The sequence below is a fragment of the Rhinatrema bivittatum genome, chromosome 5 (genome assembly GCF_901001135.1).
Source record: "Rhinatrema bivittatum chromosome 5, aRhiBiv1.1, whole genome shotgun sequence".
Taxonomy (NCBI): Eukaryota; Metazoa; Chordata; class Amphibia; order Gymnophiona; family Rhinatrematidae; genus Rhinatrema; species Rhinatrema bivittatum.
Genome location: NC_042619.1, coordinates 339,239,348 through 339,259,770, shown reverse-complemented (window position 1 = coordinate 339,259,770; position 20,423 = coordinate 339,239,348). Strand labels below are relative to the sequence as shown.

Sequence of the window (20,423 nt, the reverse complement as noted above, 5' to 3'; positions counted from 1 at the left end):
TTTTAGACCTTATAAGCTATGAAAATTCTAGCAATAGAAGTTGATTTGTACACTGCAGTCTCTGCTAGCTGCATTGTACAAATCAACTCCTTTTCTTTGCTTATAAGGCCTAAAATTCTTTACTGATGACAATTTTACAATGAATACCTCTGAATGTTTCTGTAACACCACCTCCCAAACCCCAACTCACCTCCTGAAAACTCACCCCGAATCAATATCCCCTTACAGTGGTGCATATAGTGAGTGTCAGGTTCAGCCTTAAAAAATGTCTCTCTCTCTCTCTCTACCCCCCCCCCCTTCCCCCGATGTTTACCCTATGCCTACTGAGGAGCTGTAAGAAAGTTCCATGGCTGAGGAAAATTAGGGGTTACACAAGTCAGTGCTGTCCATGCATTCTTCCCAGCTATTTAAAATTTGCATAGCTCACACAGATATGTGGCCATTTTTGCGCGAGCAAGGTTTTTAAAATCTACCTCACAGGTTTTTACAGTGTTGTGTTTTACATTTTTATGAACTGCTTAACTATTATTTTAGAAAATTTGTGAAACCCTTCTTTGATTAGGGTGAGTAATAAATGTGTTGTTTTTTTTAATGCGCAGGTGTACTTCTGGGTATTGCCATCCGAACTGGGAGTCCTCTAAGTCTCAACCTGGCAGAACCAGTGTGGAAGCAGCTGGCAGGAATGAACCTAACAATTGCAGATCTCAGTGAGGTAAGTGCTGGCATTGTAAGCTAGAGAATGTTAAAAGCCTTTGATTACAAAGAGAAAAATTCTGATTTGTTGGCCAAATTGTAAAGTTTATAGATCTAGTTTTACAAACATCCCCTAATTTCATCCAATGTACAGTAGATGAAGAGATTTCATGGGCCAACAGATATGAATTGCTGGTGTAAAGAAATGCATCCTGATTCCTCTGAATATTATCTTGGCCCAAAAAGACTACACAGATGGCTTCTTTGTTACTGTAGAAAAATGGATGGATCTCTGTTTTTTAAGCCTTTTTTTCTCTGTGGAGAGCTTGCAAAGAACACAGCTATCATGGCTTCTAGCAGGACAAAATTCCAAATATGCTGAACTTTGATTCAGCCTTTGATGCTAGAGCTAGGAGCAGGGGGGAAAGAGTGTCCTGAGAGTGTTAAAGGAATGAGAAACATAAAACATTGATTTAGCTCAGCATTATGAAATCATGGGAATAAGTAAGGGTTTATCTAACACCCCTCCTAACCTCCCAAGCTGCATAAATGTAGCAAATTAGAATAACTTCATTATGTTAGTAAGAAACTAGATATAAATATTGCTTTCGAAAGTTTCTGTAATAACTGTTTTAGTTTTGTGAATTTGTATATGTTAGATGGCACCATAATTCTGAGATGATCAAACCAGTTTTCAATTATAATTAGTTGTGCAGCATATAAATATTTTAAAATAAATAAATAGCATTAAATCAACATAGTGATGTCTCTGGATATGAGTATAGCTAACATGCTAGCTTGTAGCCATATATGAAAACTTATGAGCAGATGATAGGTAAATCTGTGATTTAGTTCATAGATAGGGGTAGATTTTAAAAATTTGTACGATTGCGTACTTTTGTTCGCGCACCAGCTGCGCGTATCTTATAAAATCCGGGGTCGGCGCACGCAAGGGGGTGCACATTTGTGCAACCTGCGTGCACCGAGCCCAACGCGTGCTGCCTGTTCCCTCAGAGGGAACTTTCCTTCGCCCTCCCCCCACCTTCCCCTCCCTTCCCCTACCTAACCCCCCCCCCCCCCACCCCGGCCCTATCTAAACCCCCCTTACCTTTGTTGGCAGATTTACGCCTGCTAAAAGCAGATGTAAATCTGCGCTCACCAGCAGGCTGCTGGCGCGCCATCACCCGACCCGGGGGCTGGTCCGGAGGCCTCAACCACGCCCCCGGGCCGGCACCACGCCCCGGGCCTGCCCCCGAAATGCCGCGTCATTCCAACACGCCCCCGACACGCCCCTTTTACGAAGCCCCGGGACTTACGCGCGTCCCGGGGCTCTGTGCATGCCGGCGCGCAGGACATTTAAAATCCGCCCCATAATGTGTAACACAGAAAAGGTTTCCACTTTTACTGTCCCTCTCTCTCACTGTGCTTTTGCAATAAGATTTCTCTGTCATATTTATTGTAACATATTACAATAAATATTACATATTACAATAAATAAAGTTCCTAAAAAACAGCACTAATTATTCCATGAAGAATGTCTCCTTGTAATATCTCAGGGAGACAAGGGGGCCTGGCAGACAGAACCATACATTCAGGGGATTTATACTGGTCGACCAAAATATGCTAATGTTGTCAAGCAGTTGGCAGCACTGAGTCTGCTTCCATCTATATCATAAGAACCTAAGAACTGCTATACTGGGTCAGACCAAAGGTCCATCAAGCCAAGCATCCTATTTCCGACAATGGCCAATCCAGGTCACAAGTAGCCAGTAGGATCCCTAAGAATAGGCCTTCATGCTCATAACCAGGAATAAGCAGTGGCTTTTGCAAGTCTACATGGCTAATAGTGCTTTATGGTCTTTTCTTCCAGGAGCATGTGTAAACCCTTTTTAAATTCAGCTATACTAACTGCTTTCATCATATCTCTGGCAACAAATTCAACAGCTGAATTGTGGGCTGAACAAAAACATATTTTCTCTGATTTGTTTTAAAAGTGCTATTTATTGTCCCTACTATTGAAAATGGTAAATAAACCATAAGAACATAAGAAAATGCCATACTGGGTCAGACCAAGGGTCCATCAAGCCCAGCATCCTGTTTCCAACAGTGGCCAATCCAGGCCATAAGAACCTGGCAAGTACCCAAAAAGTAAGTCTATTCCATGTTACCATTGCTAATGGCAGTGGCTATTCTCTAACGGCCGAATTTTAAATGCTCTGCGCGGGTAAATCCGGCCGGATTTACGCACGCAGGGCCCTCGCGCGCCGGTGCACCTATTTTTCAAAGGCCGCCGGCACGCGCAGAGCCCCGGGACACACGTAAGTCCTGGGGCTTCGTAAAAGGGGCGTGTCTGTGGCGTTCCATAAATGATGCGGCATTTCGGGGGCGGGCCTGGGGGCGTGGCGCCAGCCCGGGGCGTGGTCAAGGCCTCCGGACTAGCCCCCGGGTCGGGTGATGGCGCGCGGGTCGGGTGATTTACATCTGCTTTCAGCAGGGGTAAATCTTCCAACAAAGGTAAGGGGGGGTGGGTTAGGTAGGGGAAGGTGGGGGGAGGGCGAAGGAAATCTGCCAACAAAGGTAAGGAGGGGTGGGTTAGGTAGGGGAAGGTGGGGGGAGGGCGAAGGAAAGTTCCCTCCAAGGCCGCTCCGAAATCAGAGTGGCCTCGGAGGGAACAGGCAGCGCGTGCTGTGCACCTCCTTGCGCGCGCCGACCCCGGATTTTATAAGATGCGCGTGGCTAGGCGCGTATCTTATAAAATCCAGCGTACTTTTGTTCACGCTCGCACAAAATTATAAAATCTACACCTAAGTGAACTTAATAGCAGGTAATGGACTTCTCCTCCAAGAACTTATCCAATCCTTTTTTAAACACAGCTATACTAACTGCACTAACCACATCCTCTGGTAACAAATTCCAGAGTTTAATAGTGTGCTGAGTAAAATAGAACTTTCTCCGATTAGTTTTAAATGTGCCCCATGCTAACTTCCTGGAGTGCCCCCTTGTCTTTCTACTACCCGAAAGAGTAAATAACCGATTCACATCTACCCGTTCTAGACCTCTCATGATTTTAAACATCTCTATCATATCCCCCCTCAGTCGTCTCTTCTCCGAGCTGAAAAGTCCTAACCTCTTTAGTCTTTCCTCATAGGGGAGCTGTTCCATTCCCCTTATCATTTTGGTAGCCCTTCTCTGTACTTTCTCCATCGCAATTATATCTTTTTTGAGATGTGGTGACCAGAATTGTACACAGTATTCAAGGTGCGGTCTCACCATGGAGCGATACAGAGGCATTATGACATTTTCCGTTTTATTCATCATTCCCTTTCTAATAATTCCCAACATTCTGTTTGCTTTTTTGACTGCCGCAGCACACCGAACTGACAATTTCAATGTGTTATCCACTATGACACCTAGATCTCTTTCTTGGGTTGTAGCACCTAATATGGAACCCAACATTGTGTAATTATAGCATGGGTTATTTTTCCCTATATGCATCACCTTGCACTTATCCACATTAAATTTCATCTGCCATTTTGATGCCCAATTTTCCAGTCTCACAAGGTCTTCCTGCAATTTATCACAATCTGCTTGTGATTTAACTACTCTGAACAATTTTGTGTCATCTGCAAATTTGATTATCTCACTCGTCGTATTTCTTTCCAGATCATTTATAAATATATTGAAAAGTAAGGGTCCCAATACAGATCCCTGAGGCACTCCACCGTCCACTCCCTTCCACTGAGAAAATTGTCCATTTAATCCTACTCTCTGTTTCCTGTCTTTTAGCCAGTTTGCAATCCACGAAAGGACATCGCCACCTATCCCATGACTTTTTACTTTTCCTAGAAGCCTCTCATGAGGAACTTTGTCAAACGCCTTCTGAAAATCCAAGTATACTATATCTACTTGTTCACCTTTATCCAAATGTTTATTAACTCCTTCAAAAAAGTGAAGCAGATTTGTGAGGTAAGACTTGCCTTGGGTAAAGCCATGCTGACTTTGTTCCATTAAATCATGTCTTTCTATATGTTCTGTGATTTTGATGTTTAGAACACTTTCCACTATTTTTCCTGGCACTGAAGTCAGGCTAACCAGTCTGTAGTTTCCCGGATCGCCCCAGGAGCCCTTTTTAAATATTGGGGTTACATTTGCAATCCTCCAGTCTTCAGGTACAATGGATGATTTTAATGATAGGTTACAAATTTTTACTAATAGGTCTAAAATTTCATTTTTTAGTTCCTTCAGAACTCTGGGGTGTATACCCTCCGGTCCAGGTTATTTACTACTCTTCAGTTTGTCAATCAGGCCTACCACATCTTCTAGGTTCACCGTGATTTGATTCAGTCCATCTGAATCATTACCCATGAAAACCTTCTCCATTACGGGTACCTCCCCACCATCCTCTTCAGTAAACACCGAAGCAAAGAAATCATTTAATCTTTCCGCGATTGCCTTATCTTTTCTAAGTGCCCCTTTAACCCCTCGATCATCTAACGGTCCAACTGACTCCCTCACAGGCTTTCTGCTTCGGATATATTTAAAAAAGGTTTTACTGTGAGTTTTTGCCTCTACGGCCAACTTCTTTTCAAATTCTCTCTTAGCCTGTTTTATCAATGTCTTACATTTAACTTGCCAACGTTTATGCTTTATCCTATTTTCTTCTGTTGGATCCTTCTTCCAATTTTTGAATGAAGATCTTTTGGCTAAAATAGCTTCTTTCACCTCTCCTTTTAACCATGCCGGTAATCGTTTTGCCTTCTTTCCAACTTTCTTAATGTGTGGAATACATCTGGACTGTGTTTCTAGAATGGTATTTTTTAACAATGACCACGCCTCTTGGACATTTTTTACTTTTGTAGCTGCTCCTTTCAGTTTTTTTCTAACAATTTATCTCATTTTATCAAAGTTTCCCTTTTGAAAGTTTAGCACGAGAACCTTGGATTTGCACACTGTTCCTCTTCCAGTCATTAAATCAAATTTGATCATATTATGATCACTATTGCCAAGCGGCCCCACCACCGTTACCTCTCTCACCAAGTCCTGTGCTCCACTGAGAATTAGATCTAAAATTGCTCCCTCTCTCGTCGGTTCCTGAACCAATTGCTCCATAAAGCTATGATTTATTCCATCCAGGAACATTATCTCTCTAGTGTGTCCCGATGATACATTTACCCAGTCAATATTGGGGTAATTGAAGTCTCCCATTATTACTGCACTACCAATTTGGTTAGCTTCCCTAATTTCTCTTAGCATTTCACTGTCCGTCTCACCATCTTGACCAGGTGGACGTTAGTATACCCCTATCACTATAGTCTTCCCCGACAAACAAGGGATTTCTACCCATAAAGATTCAATTTTGTATTTAGTCTCATGCAGGATGTTTATCCTGTTGGACTCTATGCCATCCCGGACATAAAGCGCCACACCTCCTCCCGAGTGCTCCTCTCTGCCATTGCAATATAATTTGTACCCCAGTATAGCACTGTCCCATTGGTTATCCTCTTTCCACCATGTCTCTGAGATGCCAATTAAGTCTATGTCATCATTCACTGCTATACATTCTAATTCTCCCATCTTACTTCTTAGACTTCTGGCATTAGCATACAAACATTTCAAAGTTTGGTTTTTGTTTGTATTTTCATTCTGCTTTTTAATTGATAGGGATAAGTTAGAATTTTTTAGCTCAGGTGAGTTTTTAGTTACAGGCACTTGGACTACTTTTCTAATTATTGGAACCTCACTGTCGGGATGCCCTAATTCTAATGCATCATTAGTATCCTTTGAAGATACCTCTCTCTGAACCATGCGCTGCTGAGCGACTGTCGGCTTTCCCCTTTGTTCTAGTTTAAAAGCTGCTCTATCTCCTTTTTAAAGGTTAGCGCCAGCAGTCTGGTTCCACCCTGCTTAAGGTGCAGCCCATCCCTTCGGAAGAGACTCCCCCTTCCCCAAAAGGTTCCCCTGTTCCTAACAAAACTGAATCCCTCTTCCTTGCACCATCGTCTCATCCACGCAATAAGACTCCGGAGCTCTGCCTACCTCTGGTGACCTGCGCGTGGAACAGGGAGCATTTCAGAGAATGCTACCCTGGAGGTTCTGGATTTAAGCTTTCTACCTTACAGCCTAAATTTGGCTTCCAGAACCTCCCTCCCACATTTTCCTGTGTCATTGGTGCCCACATGAACCACGACAGCCGGCTCCTCCCCAGCACTGTCTAAAATCCTATCTAGGTGATGCGTGAGGTCCGCCACCTTCGCACCAGGTAGCCATGTTACCAGGCGATCCTCACGCCCACCAGCCACCCAGCTATCTATATTCCCAATAATCGAATCACCAACTATGACGGCCGACCTAACCCTTCCCTCCTGGGCAGTAGGCCTTGGGGAGATATCCTCAGTGCGAAAGGACAATGCATCACCTGGAGAGCAGGTCCTTGATACAGGATCCTTTCCTGCTGCACCTGGTTGGCGCTCTCCCATCATGAGACCTTCTTCCTCCAAGGCAGCACCAGGGCTGCCAGTCTGAAGTTGGGACTTGACTACTATGTCCTTGAAGGTCTCATCTATGTACCTCTCCATCTGCCTCAGCTCCTCCAGGACTGCCACTCTAGCCTCCAGAGATCGGACTCGTTCTCTGAGAGCCAGGAGCTCTTTGCATCGCATGCACATATACAACTTCTCACCGGTGGGTAAAAAATCATACATGTGACACTCGATGCAAAAGACTGGGAAGCCCCCCTCTTGCTGCTGGACTGCTGCCTCAATTTTGATCAGTTCCTAGTTAAGTTTTAGGTTGCTATTTATTTATTTATTTATTTATTTATTTAGCATTTTTATATACCGAAATTCTTGTAGCAAAGCTACAAATCAATTCGGTTTACATTTTAACATTAACAGGCATGTAAGAATGCAGTTACATAGAACAAGGAGAATTAAACTGGGATCAACAGGCGAGGTATCACCCTAAACAAAAAAGTATGATATTTTTGTGTAACAAGCTCAACAATAGCTAAACAAGTAAAGAAGTTAAACAATAGCTAAACATTGTTCAAATCGGAAAAGCTGCGATTTGGGAAAGGCTGCATGTAAGAAAGATATCTGGGATTATAATATGGTTATAATCTGAGAGAGCCATTGAAGGGCGTTGATGGAGGGAGGTTATTGGTCTTCCAAACCAATAACCTCTAACGTCCTTTAAATGTATTAGTGAATTCACTATGTGTCTGGTAGTGGCCTACCGGGGTCTGATCAAATTCTCAATAAAGTTTTTGTTGATTTTTTTTTTGTGAAAGTGGCACCTGCCTATAAATTAAGGGATGAGCTAGGGGTGGGTGGGCAAGGGGTGGGAGGGTTGGGAAATACAAACAGTCTAACTTCAGTTAGTCAGCCTGAGTGACTCACTGCTCTCTTGATTAACTAATGTTGGTCCCTATTCAAACCCAATCACACTACCTCAACACCTTTCCAAGGTGAGTAACTGAGCTGAACTATTCAACTTTTTTACTTAGGTATACACTGCTCCTAGCTTATTTCTAGCTTCTGGCTACTTTTTGGGTTGGTTTTTTTTTTTTTGTGGGTTGTTGGGTTTTTTTCAATACAAACACTCAGTTCTTTAAAAGTCTATGCCCTGAGATACAAGCCTTATGGCAATCTGTCGGGAAATGGTTGCAGGCTCTACTACAGGTTGATATTCAGCTACAACCTAAAGAAATGTTGCTGAGTCTATTGAATCCACAGGTACAGCTATCCCATAGATATTTTATCCGAGCTGTCGCTATGGCAGTGCGGGGTGAAATTGCTAGGCATTGGAAGGAACCTTGCGTACCTTCCTTATCTGCGGTGTTAAGCAGACTGAAGGGGATTGCTCATATGGAATATCTCACGGCCTTGAGAAGGGACACCTTGGTTAAATATAATAACAGTTGGAGCTGCTTTCACCAATGGTCTCAAACACACAATGCATGAGTAGGAAGCGGGTAGGGAGAGGGGGGAAAATGACAGGGGTGTTATTTGCATATCTCTTACTTGACTGTATCTGTGTATCTTTGGGATTATGAGAGGGTGGGTACTACCTGGGTTTAGTTCGGTGGGATATTTATATTCATTTTGTACCCTCCTTAACAATCTTTGCGAAAATTGTGGTGGTTATTCTCATGGTTGTTGTATATGAGTCAACAGTTGTACAATTTATCTTGTCTTACCCTTTAATAAACAGTAAATTACAAAAAAAAAAAAAAAAAAAGTCTGGAGAACACTCAGTTCTGCAGACTTTTAAAAATAAACACACTACCTACTGCTGCCTTATTGACTGACTAAAAATACAGTCTAACTTGTTTATTCACTGCCTACCTACTGCTACCTTATTGACTGACTATTTAAAAATACAAACAGTCTAACTTGTTTATTCACTGCCTTTCTGACTATTAAAGGCACAAACACACTAAATAATATTCCCAAATAGTTAACTTTGCCCCAATACTTTTAAAAAAGACAATGTCCCAAGCAAAAACTTACTGATTCCTTTCAGCCACCAGCAAGGTGATCCTCTCCTCTCAGTGTTCCCACTGTTTCAGCACCCTCATGATTTTATAGAGCTTTTTTCTCAGCCGTCTCTTCTCCAGGCTGAAAATCCCTCTCTTGTCTCAGCAGTTTTTGTCAACTGAATGGTTTACCAAAAAATACCCTGTTTATCTTGTCAACCATTTTGCAGCTTTCTTCTTCCTTCAGTCTATATTCGTGGATGACATTTTTTTATGACGATATCTGAGTCATGGCAGTGTGCATATATGCTGTTCTGGCTCATGTGATTATGCTTCCTATCCTGCCTATGGCTAAAACAGTGCTGCTGACCAATGTGACCAGAACGACATGACTACTCATCTTAAAAATTGATTGTCTTGAGGAGATCCAAGTTGACTGCACACTGGTGAGACGTACTTGGAACGGCTCCGCGGGTCCAGATTTCCTGTGTTGTTATGCCGCACTCCGGCAGAAAACGGAGGTCTAAAGAACGAGAATTGCAACCACCTACTGTGACGAGCCCAATGGATTTTCATGTGCAGCGAGGCCTGGAGATTCCGTGAGTCGGCTCGCTGGGGAACACGTGGGAGGAAGTTGTACTCTGTGCTCCCCCAGAGCTACAGTCATATTTGTCCCTGGAAGAGCGGTGTGCCCCGGCCCATCCGGCCGAGGCTAGAATCAAATGCTTACCTTGTGAGCCAGCGTCGCTGGAAGTAAGCAGCATAGCTGAGTCCCGAACAGGGGGAAGGAGTCCCACAAGAGGGCCCTTGACTAGTGTGGAGGCTGGTGAAGAGTTCTCCCCGCCTGAAGTCCAGCAACAAAATGGAGATGTAACTGACAGGACTGAATTACAATTTACCGAATTGGTGAGACTTGCTCAAATCACTCTTGATACAATTTGGGATGCAATATACTTACTAAATGGGAATATTGCTAGTCAATTGAAGCCTTTAATTAAGTCTCTGAATGGTTTGGAAGACCGTATAAGGAATGTAGAAATGGAGGTAAAGAAAAATAATGAAGAATGTGAGACTATAAAAAAGAAAGTCAATACAACAAAAGATGTTCAGTATTCTATTATAAAGGAAAATTCAAGTATGAAATTGAAAATGGAGTCAATGGAAAATCAGGCTCGGCCAAAAAATATTCAGCTTATAAATTTTCCTAAAGACCCTTTAACTACACCGAGGAATATGTGGAAGAGATATCTTCTAGAAACTCTTAAAATACCTGAACAGATTTTGCCCTTAACCTCAAGGATTTACTATATCTCATCCATAAAAAGGGGTAATGAGGAGCTTCGTGGGGGTTAGATTTGTTCAATTCTAGAACCACAATTGGATGTTACTAACATCATTGAAACTACGTTGAGGGAACAGGTCACTCCAGTTACGCGTTTTGTATCATTCCTGTTGGAGTCATATAAAGAATGGATATTTAAAAGGTTTTTTCGTTTTCGTTCTGAAAGTTCAAGTTTTTCAGGACTTGGCAAAAGAATGACAAAAAAAGAAGAAACAATTTCTTTTTTTAAAACCTAAAGTGTTAGAAATGGGTGCTGCATTCTTTCTTAAATTTTTGTGCAAGTGTCTTGTAAAGTATCAAAATGCCTCATCTACTTTCTATAACCTTCAGAGCTTTCCTCTTTTTTAAGTGAAAGATTTTCCCCAGTAGTTAGTTCATCCCCCATTGTTTGAAAATCTGTAAGCATAACCGCTTAATAAGTATGTGCCTGGAAGTAACCATCTTATTTTCTTGTATTTAGTTGTTCTTTTTCCGTTAGGTAGTGGATTGGATCTCCATTTTGAGGACTGAATACAATATTGACTTAATTTGTATTTCCTGATTTTTTTTTTCAATTGTGAAAGTACTTTGGGTACTCATTATGTTTTCCATTCAAGTGAGGAATTTCTTGAATATGTAATGTAAATTTATAAATAAAGAATTTTAAAAAATTGATTGTCTTGAACCACTGTGAATTTTGATCCCTGAGCAATATCATCACCTCTTCAAACAAAAACAATGCATATCCCCTGTTTTTACATGGTACACTTCAGACATGTGTACACAATAAACCTTATCTGTATAATTGCATAAGGAGGATAACAGAGATATGGTTCTCATAAATCTTCTAAATAAAAATAAATAAATAAAGATTGTGGAGCTGATTTTCAACAGGATCTAAGTGCCTAAGAACAGAGTTCAGCACCTAGAATCTCTTGAGTGAAAATTTCCTCCCTCATAAAAGAAATAAAGGGGCCAGTTTTCAAAGATCCACTGAACAGATAAATCTAGGCTACAAAATTCACAAGGCTCCTAAATTAGGTGCAGGGATAGAAAGCCTAAATTTAAGTGCTACCGTTCAGCCAGACCCTTTCTTCCCCAGCCTGGTACCTGACATAAAACTGAAATCCCCCAGCCGGGGATCATCATGAATTTCACCCTCCTCCCCTCCCTCATCGGAAGCATGTTATAAAATTGATACCCCAGTGAGAAACTGGCACACACCAAACCTTCCTACTTCACCCCATGAAGATGGATTATAGCCCTGATGTCCCCACAGAGCATCCTTCAATCTAGACCTCCCCTTCCATCCTAAGCAGTATCCTTATTCTCCCTTCTCCCAAGTATCTCTGGAGGATATTTTCTCCTATCCGTCAACCCCTCCCACCATCTTTCTACCCTCTGCACACCCCCTAGCCTTCTGAAACCCTTTACTATAGTTAGCAAGAGGAGGTCTGCTCTCGCCTTCCTGCTGCAGCACCGATGTCTCAATGCTACCAGCAGGAAGCTCATATATAGAATCTTCTGCCTGCAGTGTTGAGATATCATTGCTGCATCAGGAAAGAGAAAGTAGACCTGCCTTTGTAAGCTAGAGTGGGGCATTCTGGGTGGGCTACAGGGTGTGCGAATGGTAGAGAGGCCAGGGGAAAGAGAGGATGTTCTGTGATGACATGGCTAGTATTAAGATTTGAGGGGTGGGAGAAGGTATTGTGTATGAATCTCCAGTTGGCAGGCTTCAATTTGATGACAGGCATCAGGAGAAAGTGGGGTTGTAAGCAACATTTCCCAGCAGAGATTGCACTACAGGTTGAGAAGGGAAGGATTGCCAACTTGCAGGGAAGTTTCTTTATAAAAGACTTAGCCAGGTAGCATTGATTTTCAGCACTAGCTGAATTAATTTAAGTGCCAAAGGCTAAGTGTCTTAAATTTAGGTGGCCCAGTTTTAGTCATGTATAGTTAGGTGAATTTTCTGCCACAAATCTAGGCACCTAACTTTAGCTGAAAAATTATCTAAACAGGTTGTCTGTATCAGATGCTCAGCCATGGTTGAAAATTGCTCTATAGGGTTATTGCAGTATATAGTTTTCTATTCCACAATATTTTGTTCTATTTTGTAGAACTTAATCAGGCGATTTGACAATATTCATACAACACTGACTTTCTATTTAACGGTTGTTGAATAATATGTAATACAAACATAGGTACAATATGCAATCACATAGACAACAAAAAATGTACCTGTCAACAATCTACTTTAATACATTGTATCCACTTAATTTAAAAGTACACAATCACCTAATAATATGTAAATTATTTGCATAGTAATAAGTGGTATCCATATAATGTCAGAGACTCTTCCTGCTTCTTTTTACCCCTACACTAGTCTCTACATTATCTACTGTCATATACGAAGATAAATATCTCAAAGGTGCTTCTAAGTAATTATCCTCTTGTTGCTTGGATACTGACGTAATGGTGAAAGTAGAGTTTCTGGCCAATAATACCAAAGGATTAATTCTTAGTTCCCTGTATGTACCAGGATCATTCCAGACGGTGGGTTATGTCCCCCGTCCAGCAGATGGAGTCAGAACAAAAAATTCCCAGGGGAGGTCCCTTATAGCCACGCCTCCCCTGGCTCAATCCTCAGTATAGTTCTGACTCCAGCAGATGTTGAGCAGGGGACACTGCGGTCCCCAGCATCAAGCCTTAGGGTTTTCTACTTTCCTAATTTATTTTATTTTTGCTGTGAGGGATTAAGTTGCTTGCTGCTAAATTTATTTTAACTATTTAGTTTTAGGAAAAGCAATTCCTTTTTGTTCCTCAGAGAACAATTTTTCTTGCTGACAGGCTGTGTTTCTGTCTTATTTTTCTTTCTTTCCTACCTCTTCCCTTTTTTATCACAGGGTTGGAGGTAAGTGTTTAATTTTTTGTTTTAGGGCGTCGTTTATTTGGGGAAAGAAAGAACTACTACGGGGCTTTTAGGTCCGAGGGAGCACATCGGTGGTGCCGATCCCTCCCCTTTTGCCTGAAGCCGCTTGTACCCGCCCCACCCTTGAGGTGGACGGCAGTCCGAAGTTTTTTCTTCCCGACCCGCGGCCCCGCGACGTAATATTCCCCGGGGCCGCCTGCCGTCAAGAGGTCACATTCCTCAACGGTTTTCTTGGGTCGGTGGGTGGGTAACCGGGCCAGACCTTCAGTCTCTCTGTACAGTTTGACTGATTAGATTTTTTTTTCGCGTGCGCGCGTGCTGCCCCTCCTCCCTCCTGTCAGGTTTCAGTTTCTTACTACGGTAAGCAATTTTACCTGCTCCGACCGGAAAAAAATTTTTTTCTGTCAGTATGTCTTCAGAAGGGGAAGACAGCCCTCCTGCGAGGGAGGTCAAGCGTCTTCAGGACCGTGGGGAACGAAAGAGACACGCTCCGTTTCCGTCGTCCGCGGCAACGGCGGCCATTTTGTCCTCAGCTACAAACGACGGTTTCTCTGAGGAGAATACAGACGCTCAATTTTCTACTACCCTGCCTATCTCTGCTGCCGGAGTTCAGCCTGTGTCTCGGCCTGGGACATCTCATGATTTTTTCTCTCCTGAGTTTGTAGTTCTAATGCACAGAGCATTTATATGCAGCAGAGACAGCTTTCTGGGGGGAGGGGGTCCTCCTCCAGCTAAGCTGCCTTGTACGATATCTTCCCTGGGAAGTCTCTTTCCCCAAGGTGACACCTCTCCTCCGAAGGGATGCCCAGGAATTTCTGGGGGTTCCCTGCCCACTCCAGCAGCTCCGCAGCCAGTAGGGGGTGGAGATCCCTCTCTGGATCCACTCTCTGATGATCCTTCCCTGGTGGCTCATGTCGAGGGAGATGATCCCAGGGTTCTCAGAATTTTTCAAGCTGGAGAGCTAGAGGAACTTATACCACACATCTTACAGGAGATGGATATTGACCCTCCTCCAGACCCAGTGGCTCCAGATCCTAATATTAAAAAGGGGGATCCTCTTTTAGCAGGTCTTCGTCCACTAGCAAAGGCTTTTCCTACGCATCATTCTATCCTACAGCTAATTTCCAGAGAATGGGACACTCCTGAGCCTAACCTCAGGGTTGGTAGAGCTATGGACAAATTATATCCTTTGCCAGCGGATTTTTTGGAACTTCTTAAGGTCCCTGCTGTGGATTCGGCTGTTTCTGCTGTGACTAAACACACCACCATTCCTGTCACTGGCGGAACAGCATTGAAAGATATTCAGGATAGGAAATTGGAAGTCTTCCTGAAGAGAGTTTTCGAGGTTTCAGCTCTGGGCATGCGAGCTGCTATATGTAGTTCGTTAGCACAGCGGGCAGGACTCCGATGGGTTCAACAGCTGCTTACTTCACAGGCTCTTCCAGAATCTGAGGCTCAACAGGCTGAAAGATTGGAGGCAGTGGTAGCTTATGGGGCTGATGCTCTCTATGACCTTATCAGGGTTCAAGCTAGAGCCATGGTTGCAGCGCCTCCTTTGGTTAAGGAATTGGTCCGCGGATGCTTCATCCAAGACGCGTCTTGGGTCTCTTCCCTTTAAGGGCAAGTACCTGTTTGGTGAGGACCTGGATCAGATTATTAAATCCCTTAATGAGAATACAGTTCACAAGTTACCTGAGGATCGGCCACGCTCGTACAGGACTTTTAATACTAACAAAGGCCGATATCGTAATCAACGCAGAGGGCGTCCCGCCAGACAACCACCTCGACCCCCTTCATCTCGTTCACACACTTGGAATCGGTCCTTTCGAGGCCGTCGACCCGGTAAGGATGGTCAAGGTGCGGGCACCTCGGCTAAGTCGTCTCAATGATGCCAGGCGGACCCACGAGTCGATTCCCCGGCTGGGGGGTCGACTTGCGCTCTTCTACAAGGCGTGGGTCCAAATAACCTCAGACCAATGGGTTCTAAGTATTCTAAGACATGGCTACGCGTTAGATTTTGTACGCACTCCACCAAACAGATTCCTGTTCTCACCTTGCGGGTCCCCTCTCAAGCGCCAGGCAGTTCGACAGACTTAACATCGTCTACTTGCCTTGGGGGCAATTGTGCCGGTGCCGGTCTCCGAACTGGGACGGGGTCACTATTCCATTTATTTCATAGTGCCCAAGAAGGAAGGTACGTTTCGTCCAATCTTGGATCTCAAAACAGTCAACAACTCCCTCCACGTCCCTCGATTTCGCATGGAGACGCTGCGTTCGGTCTTGGCGGCTGTACATCCGGGAGAATTCTTGGCCTCCTTGGATCTGACGGAGGCATACCTACATATTCCGATTCTTCCTTCTCATCAACGTTATCTTCACTTCAAGATTTTAGATCAGCACTTTCAGTTCCGGGCTTTACCTTTTGGCCTAGCCACGGCACCTCGAGTTTTCACAAAGATAGTGATCGTAGTTGCAGCGGCGCTCAGGAGGGAAGGAATTCTGGTACACCCTTACCTGGACGATTGGCTCATCAGGGCGAAATCACAGTCACAGGGAATTCAGGCGGTCGACAGAGTAATTCAGCTCCTCCAGACCCTGGGGTGGATAGTCAATTTTACAAAGAGCAAGCTTCAACCTTCTCAGACTTTGAACTTTCTGGGTGCCCACTTCGACACAAGAGCTGCCATGGTGTTCCTCACCCAAGAGAGGGCGCAGGCTCTGCGCGAGCACATCATCAGGTTCTTGGCCCTCGAGTTCCCGAGGGCGTGGGACTATCTTCAGGTGCTAGGAACCATGGCCTCCACCATCGACCTAGTGCCATGGGCTTTTGCTCATCTACGACCACTTCAGAGGGCATTGCTTTCCCGTTGGAAGCCAGTGTCCCGGGAATACCAGGTGATCCTTCCAATTCCAGACTTTGCAAGACGCAGTCTTGTGTGGTGGATGGACCCCTTGAATCTAGCTCAAGGTGTTTCCCTGCATTCTCCAGACTGGATCATTGTGACCACAGATGCCAGTCTCTCGGGCTGGGGTGCGGTCTGTCAGGACAGTGCGATACAGGGAAAGTGGTCGAAGGAACAATCGTCTTGGCCCATAAACCGTTTAGAGGCCAGAGCAGCTCGTCTTGCCCTACGGGGTTTCCTACACCTTCTACGTCTCAGAGCGGTTCAAGTCCTATCGGACAACGCTACCACGGTGGCGTACATCAACCGTCAAGGAGGCACAAGGAGTCGGTTGGTGTCATTAGAGATCGACCGACTAATGGATTGGGCGGAGCGTCATCTTCTCCGTCTAGTGGCCTCTCATATAGCAGGCGTCGAAAACGTACAGGCGGATTTTCTCAGCCGACAACACCTGGATCCGGGAGAATGGGAACTCTCGGAGGAAGCGATGGCTCTGATCATCGAACGCTGGGGAGTTCCTCGCCTGGACCTCATGGCAACGGCCAGGAATGCAAAGGCAGCTCGCTTCTTCAGCCGAAGAAGGGAGCACGGTGCAGAAGGAGTCGATGCACTGGTACTTCCTTGGCCTCGACAGTCCCTTCTGTATGTCTTTCCACCGTGGCCTCTGGTGGGAAAGGTCATTCGAAGAATAGAAGCTCATCAGGGTCCAGTGATACTCGTGGCACCGGAATGGCCTCGACGCCCGTGGTTCGCGGATCTCCTCCAGTTGGCGATGGAGAATCCTCTTCGACTGGGGCACCTCCCGCGATTACTACGCCAGGGTCCAATATTTTTTCCAGAGGCAGATCGCTTCTGTCTTGCGGCCTGGCTTTTGAGAGGCGCAAGTTAAGACGTTGCGGTTATCCTGAACCAGTTATTTCCACTATGTTACGGGCACGAAAGACTTCCACGTCGGTTACCTATGTCCGGGTATGGAAAGTCTTCGAAGAATGGTGTGTCTCCAAGCACATTCAGGCTCCACAGGCTTCAGTGGTACAGATTCTTTCCTTCTTACAGGCGGGATTGGATCTCGGGCTAGCCTATAATTCTCTCCGGGTTCAGGTGGCGGCTTTGGGAGCTTTTCTTCAGGGAACAGACGGCAGTCTTCTGTCTTCTCATCCTGATATTCTACGCTTCCTCAGAGGGGTCAAGCACTTGAAGCCTCCAATCCGATCACCTTGCCCTTCATGGAACTTGAACCTGGTGCTTCGAGCTCTCTGCTCCTCTCCCTTTGAACCTTTGCGTTCGGCTACCCTTAAGGATGTCACTCTTAAGACAGTTTTCCTGGTGGCAATTAGTTCTGCACGACGAATTTCGGAGTTGCAGGCTCTCTCCTGCCGAGAGCCATATCTTTGTTTTTCGCCTGATGGGGTTTCCTTGCGTACTGTTCCTTCCTTCTTGCCTAAGGTGGTCTCCAGTTTCCATCTCAATCAGTCGGTGGACCTTCCTTCCTTTTCTTCCTCAGAATCGGCTGATCTTCGCAAGTTGGATGTAAAGCGAGTCCTATTGCACTATCTGGAGATAACCAATGAGTTCCGGCTCTCAGATCATTTATTTGTTCTTTGGTCGGGACCTCGGAAGGGATGTATGGCTTCGAAGCAGTCCATTGCTCGCTGGTTAAAGGGAGCGATCATAGCGGCATATCTTGGAGTAGGTAAGTCTCCGCCGTTGGTGATTAAGGCTCACTCTCTACGAGGCCAAGCGACCTCCTGGGCTGAGAGTTCTTCTGTACCAATTCAGGAAATCTGTAGAGCAGCCACTTGGAAGTCAATTCACACCTTTACCAGACATTATCGTCTGGAAGTCCGAGCTTCCTCTCTCGGACAACTGGGAGACAGGGTTCTTCGGGCAGGGCTGTCCACGGCCCACCCATGATGGGAAAGCTTTGGTACATCCCACCGTCTGGAATGATCCTGGTACGTACAGGGAAAAGAAAATTATTCCTTACCTGCTAATTTTCGTTCCTGTAGTACCATGGATCATTCCAGACACCCTCCCTTATTTTGGGGGTTTCGTGTTATTGGAGTCATCCCTGCTTACCTGTCTCTAGTTTCAGTCTTTTTCTGTACTTCTGGTACTTCCGACTGTACTTTTATCACAATACTGTTTGCAAGTTTTACAGTTTTCGGTTTTTTAGTTACAAACTAGTTTTTTAGCCAGTTGGCTTTTTGTTTAGTTCACTTGATCCCTCTGTTTGTATTATCTCTTCTCTATTGGCTTTGATAGTCTGTTACTGAGGATTGAGCCAGGGGAGGCGTGGCTATAAGGGACCTCCCCTGGGAATTTTTTGTTCTGACTCCATCTGCTGGACGGGGGACATAACCCACCGTCTGGAATGATCCATGGTACTACAGGAACGAAAATTAGCAGGTAAGGAATAATTTTCTTGTATTATGTTGAATGTCCGGTGGATAATGTTGGAGCCTGCCTAAAAAAGATCCAAAGTACACTGTGGAAGAGTTATACTTGATTATATAGATTCATTGTCTAAGACAGTGTTTCTCAACCTTTTTTCTGTCAGGACACACCTGACAGATGGCTCTCACATGCATGACATATTGAACACATGACAGTCACAAGGTTAAATGCAAATATACATTTTGTATCCACAAGACCCTTCCCAGTCCCAACCTTCAGCAATGGGTATAAAGCAGAACTAGATCATTTCCTATACCAACTAAACATACAGAAAAAATAACAGTAACACAAACTCCCTCTACTATCAGGTGCAATAGCTCTGCTTATAAAAAGACAGCAGCTCACAACCAATGCATGCCCTATTGAGAAAACACAACAAATAAGGTGAGATATTTAACTATCCATGCTAGTTAAATACCTCACCTTGGTCACACACACAGAACTGACCTTCACCAAGTCCAGAAAGACCACAAATTACAAATATGGAGACAGAAACTGGAATGGAAACCCAAAAAACCCACACTGCATGAAGTAAAAAACAGGGGAAATAGAAACAGAAATATAGCATCTAACATAGTACCAGGATCTGCAATAATGCACACAAACTAATCCACACAAAGTTTCACCTGCATTATGGCATGCACTCAAACAGTAACAACCCTATCTATAAAAAGGCAACACTACAAATATTAAACCAGGCCCTAAACACCAATACATCTCCAATTAGGAAAACAGAACAAGCCAAGCTGCTATAGATTCCCATACAGAAATAATTGTAAACTAATAAATGTTTCAAAACAGCTGATGAACAGAATAACATCTAATAATTAAAAAACAATTATTAAATATTCTCCAAACACCAATAAAATATTTCAAAACAGCAGATATGAATCAGTTATATACACTTTCGGATAATAGAAGGACTAGGGGGAACTCCATGAAGTTAGCAAGTAGCACATTTAAGACTAATCGAAAATTTTCACTCAACGCACAATTAAGCTCTAGAATTTGTTGCCAGAGGATGTTGTTAGTGCAGTTAGTGTAGCTGGATTCAAAAAAAGTTTGGATAAATTCTTGGAAGAGATGTCCATTAACTGCTATTAATCTAGTTGACTTAGGGAATGGCCTCTGCTATTGCTGGCATCAGTAGCATGGGATCTTCTTGGTGTTTGGGTACTTGCCAGGTTCTTGTGGCCTGGTTTGGCCTCTGTTGGAAACAGGATGCTGGGCTTGATGGACCCTTGGTCTGACCCAGCATGGCAATTTCTTATGTTCTTATGACACATCACATAATACCCAGTAATTAAAATGGCAGTCAATCAAAAAAAAAAAGAACTTAAAAAGACACCTTTACTTACTCTCTCCAGCAGCTCTCCTAATCGTTTCCCTTGCAGGCCAGTAGCACACAACAAAAGCAGCAATAGCTGCTGAAGCTGCTGAAGCTGTCTTCATAGTCCTCTTGTTTAGGGAGCATAACCAGTTTCTGTCTCTCTCTCAGACACACACACACACACACCAGTCACACCCTCAGGACCAGTTTCTGTCTCTCACACACCAGTCATCTCCTCAACCAGTCTTTCTCTCTCTCACACACAAACACACACACCCCAGTCACCTCCCTGATCAGTCTCTCTCACACATACA

General features: G+C 44.1%; 1 protein-coding gene across 1 annotated transcript in view; it reads left to right on the top strand.

The window, feature by feature from the left end:
- LOC115092958 (E3 ubiquitin-protein ligase HERC2-like) overlaps positions 1 to 20,423 on the top strand; it is a 2,733,734-nt gene that overhangs the window by 2,637,606 nt on the left and 75,705 nt on the right. Inside the window, 1 exon segment of the mRNA XM_029604466.1 lies at positions 600 to 712. Coding sequence (XP_029460326.1) covers positions 600 to 712 — 113 coding nt within the window.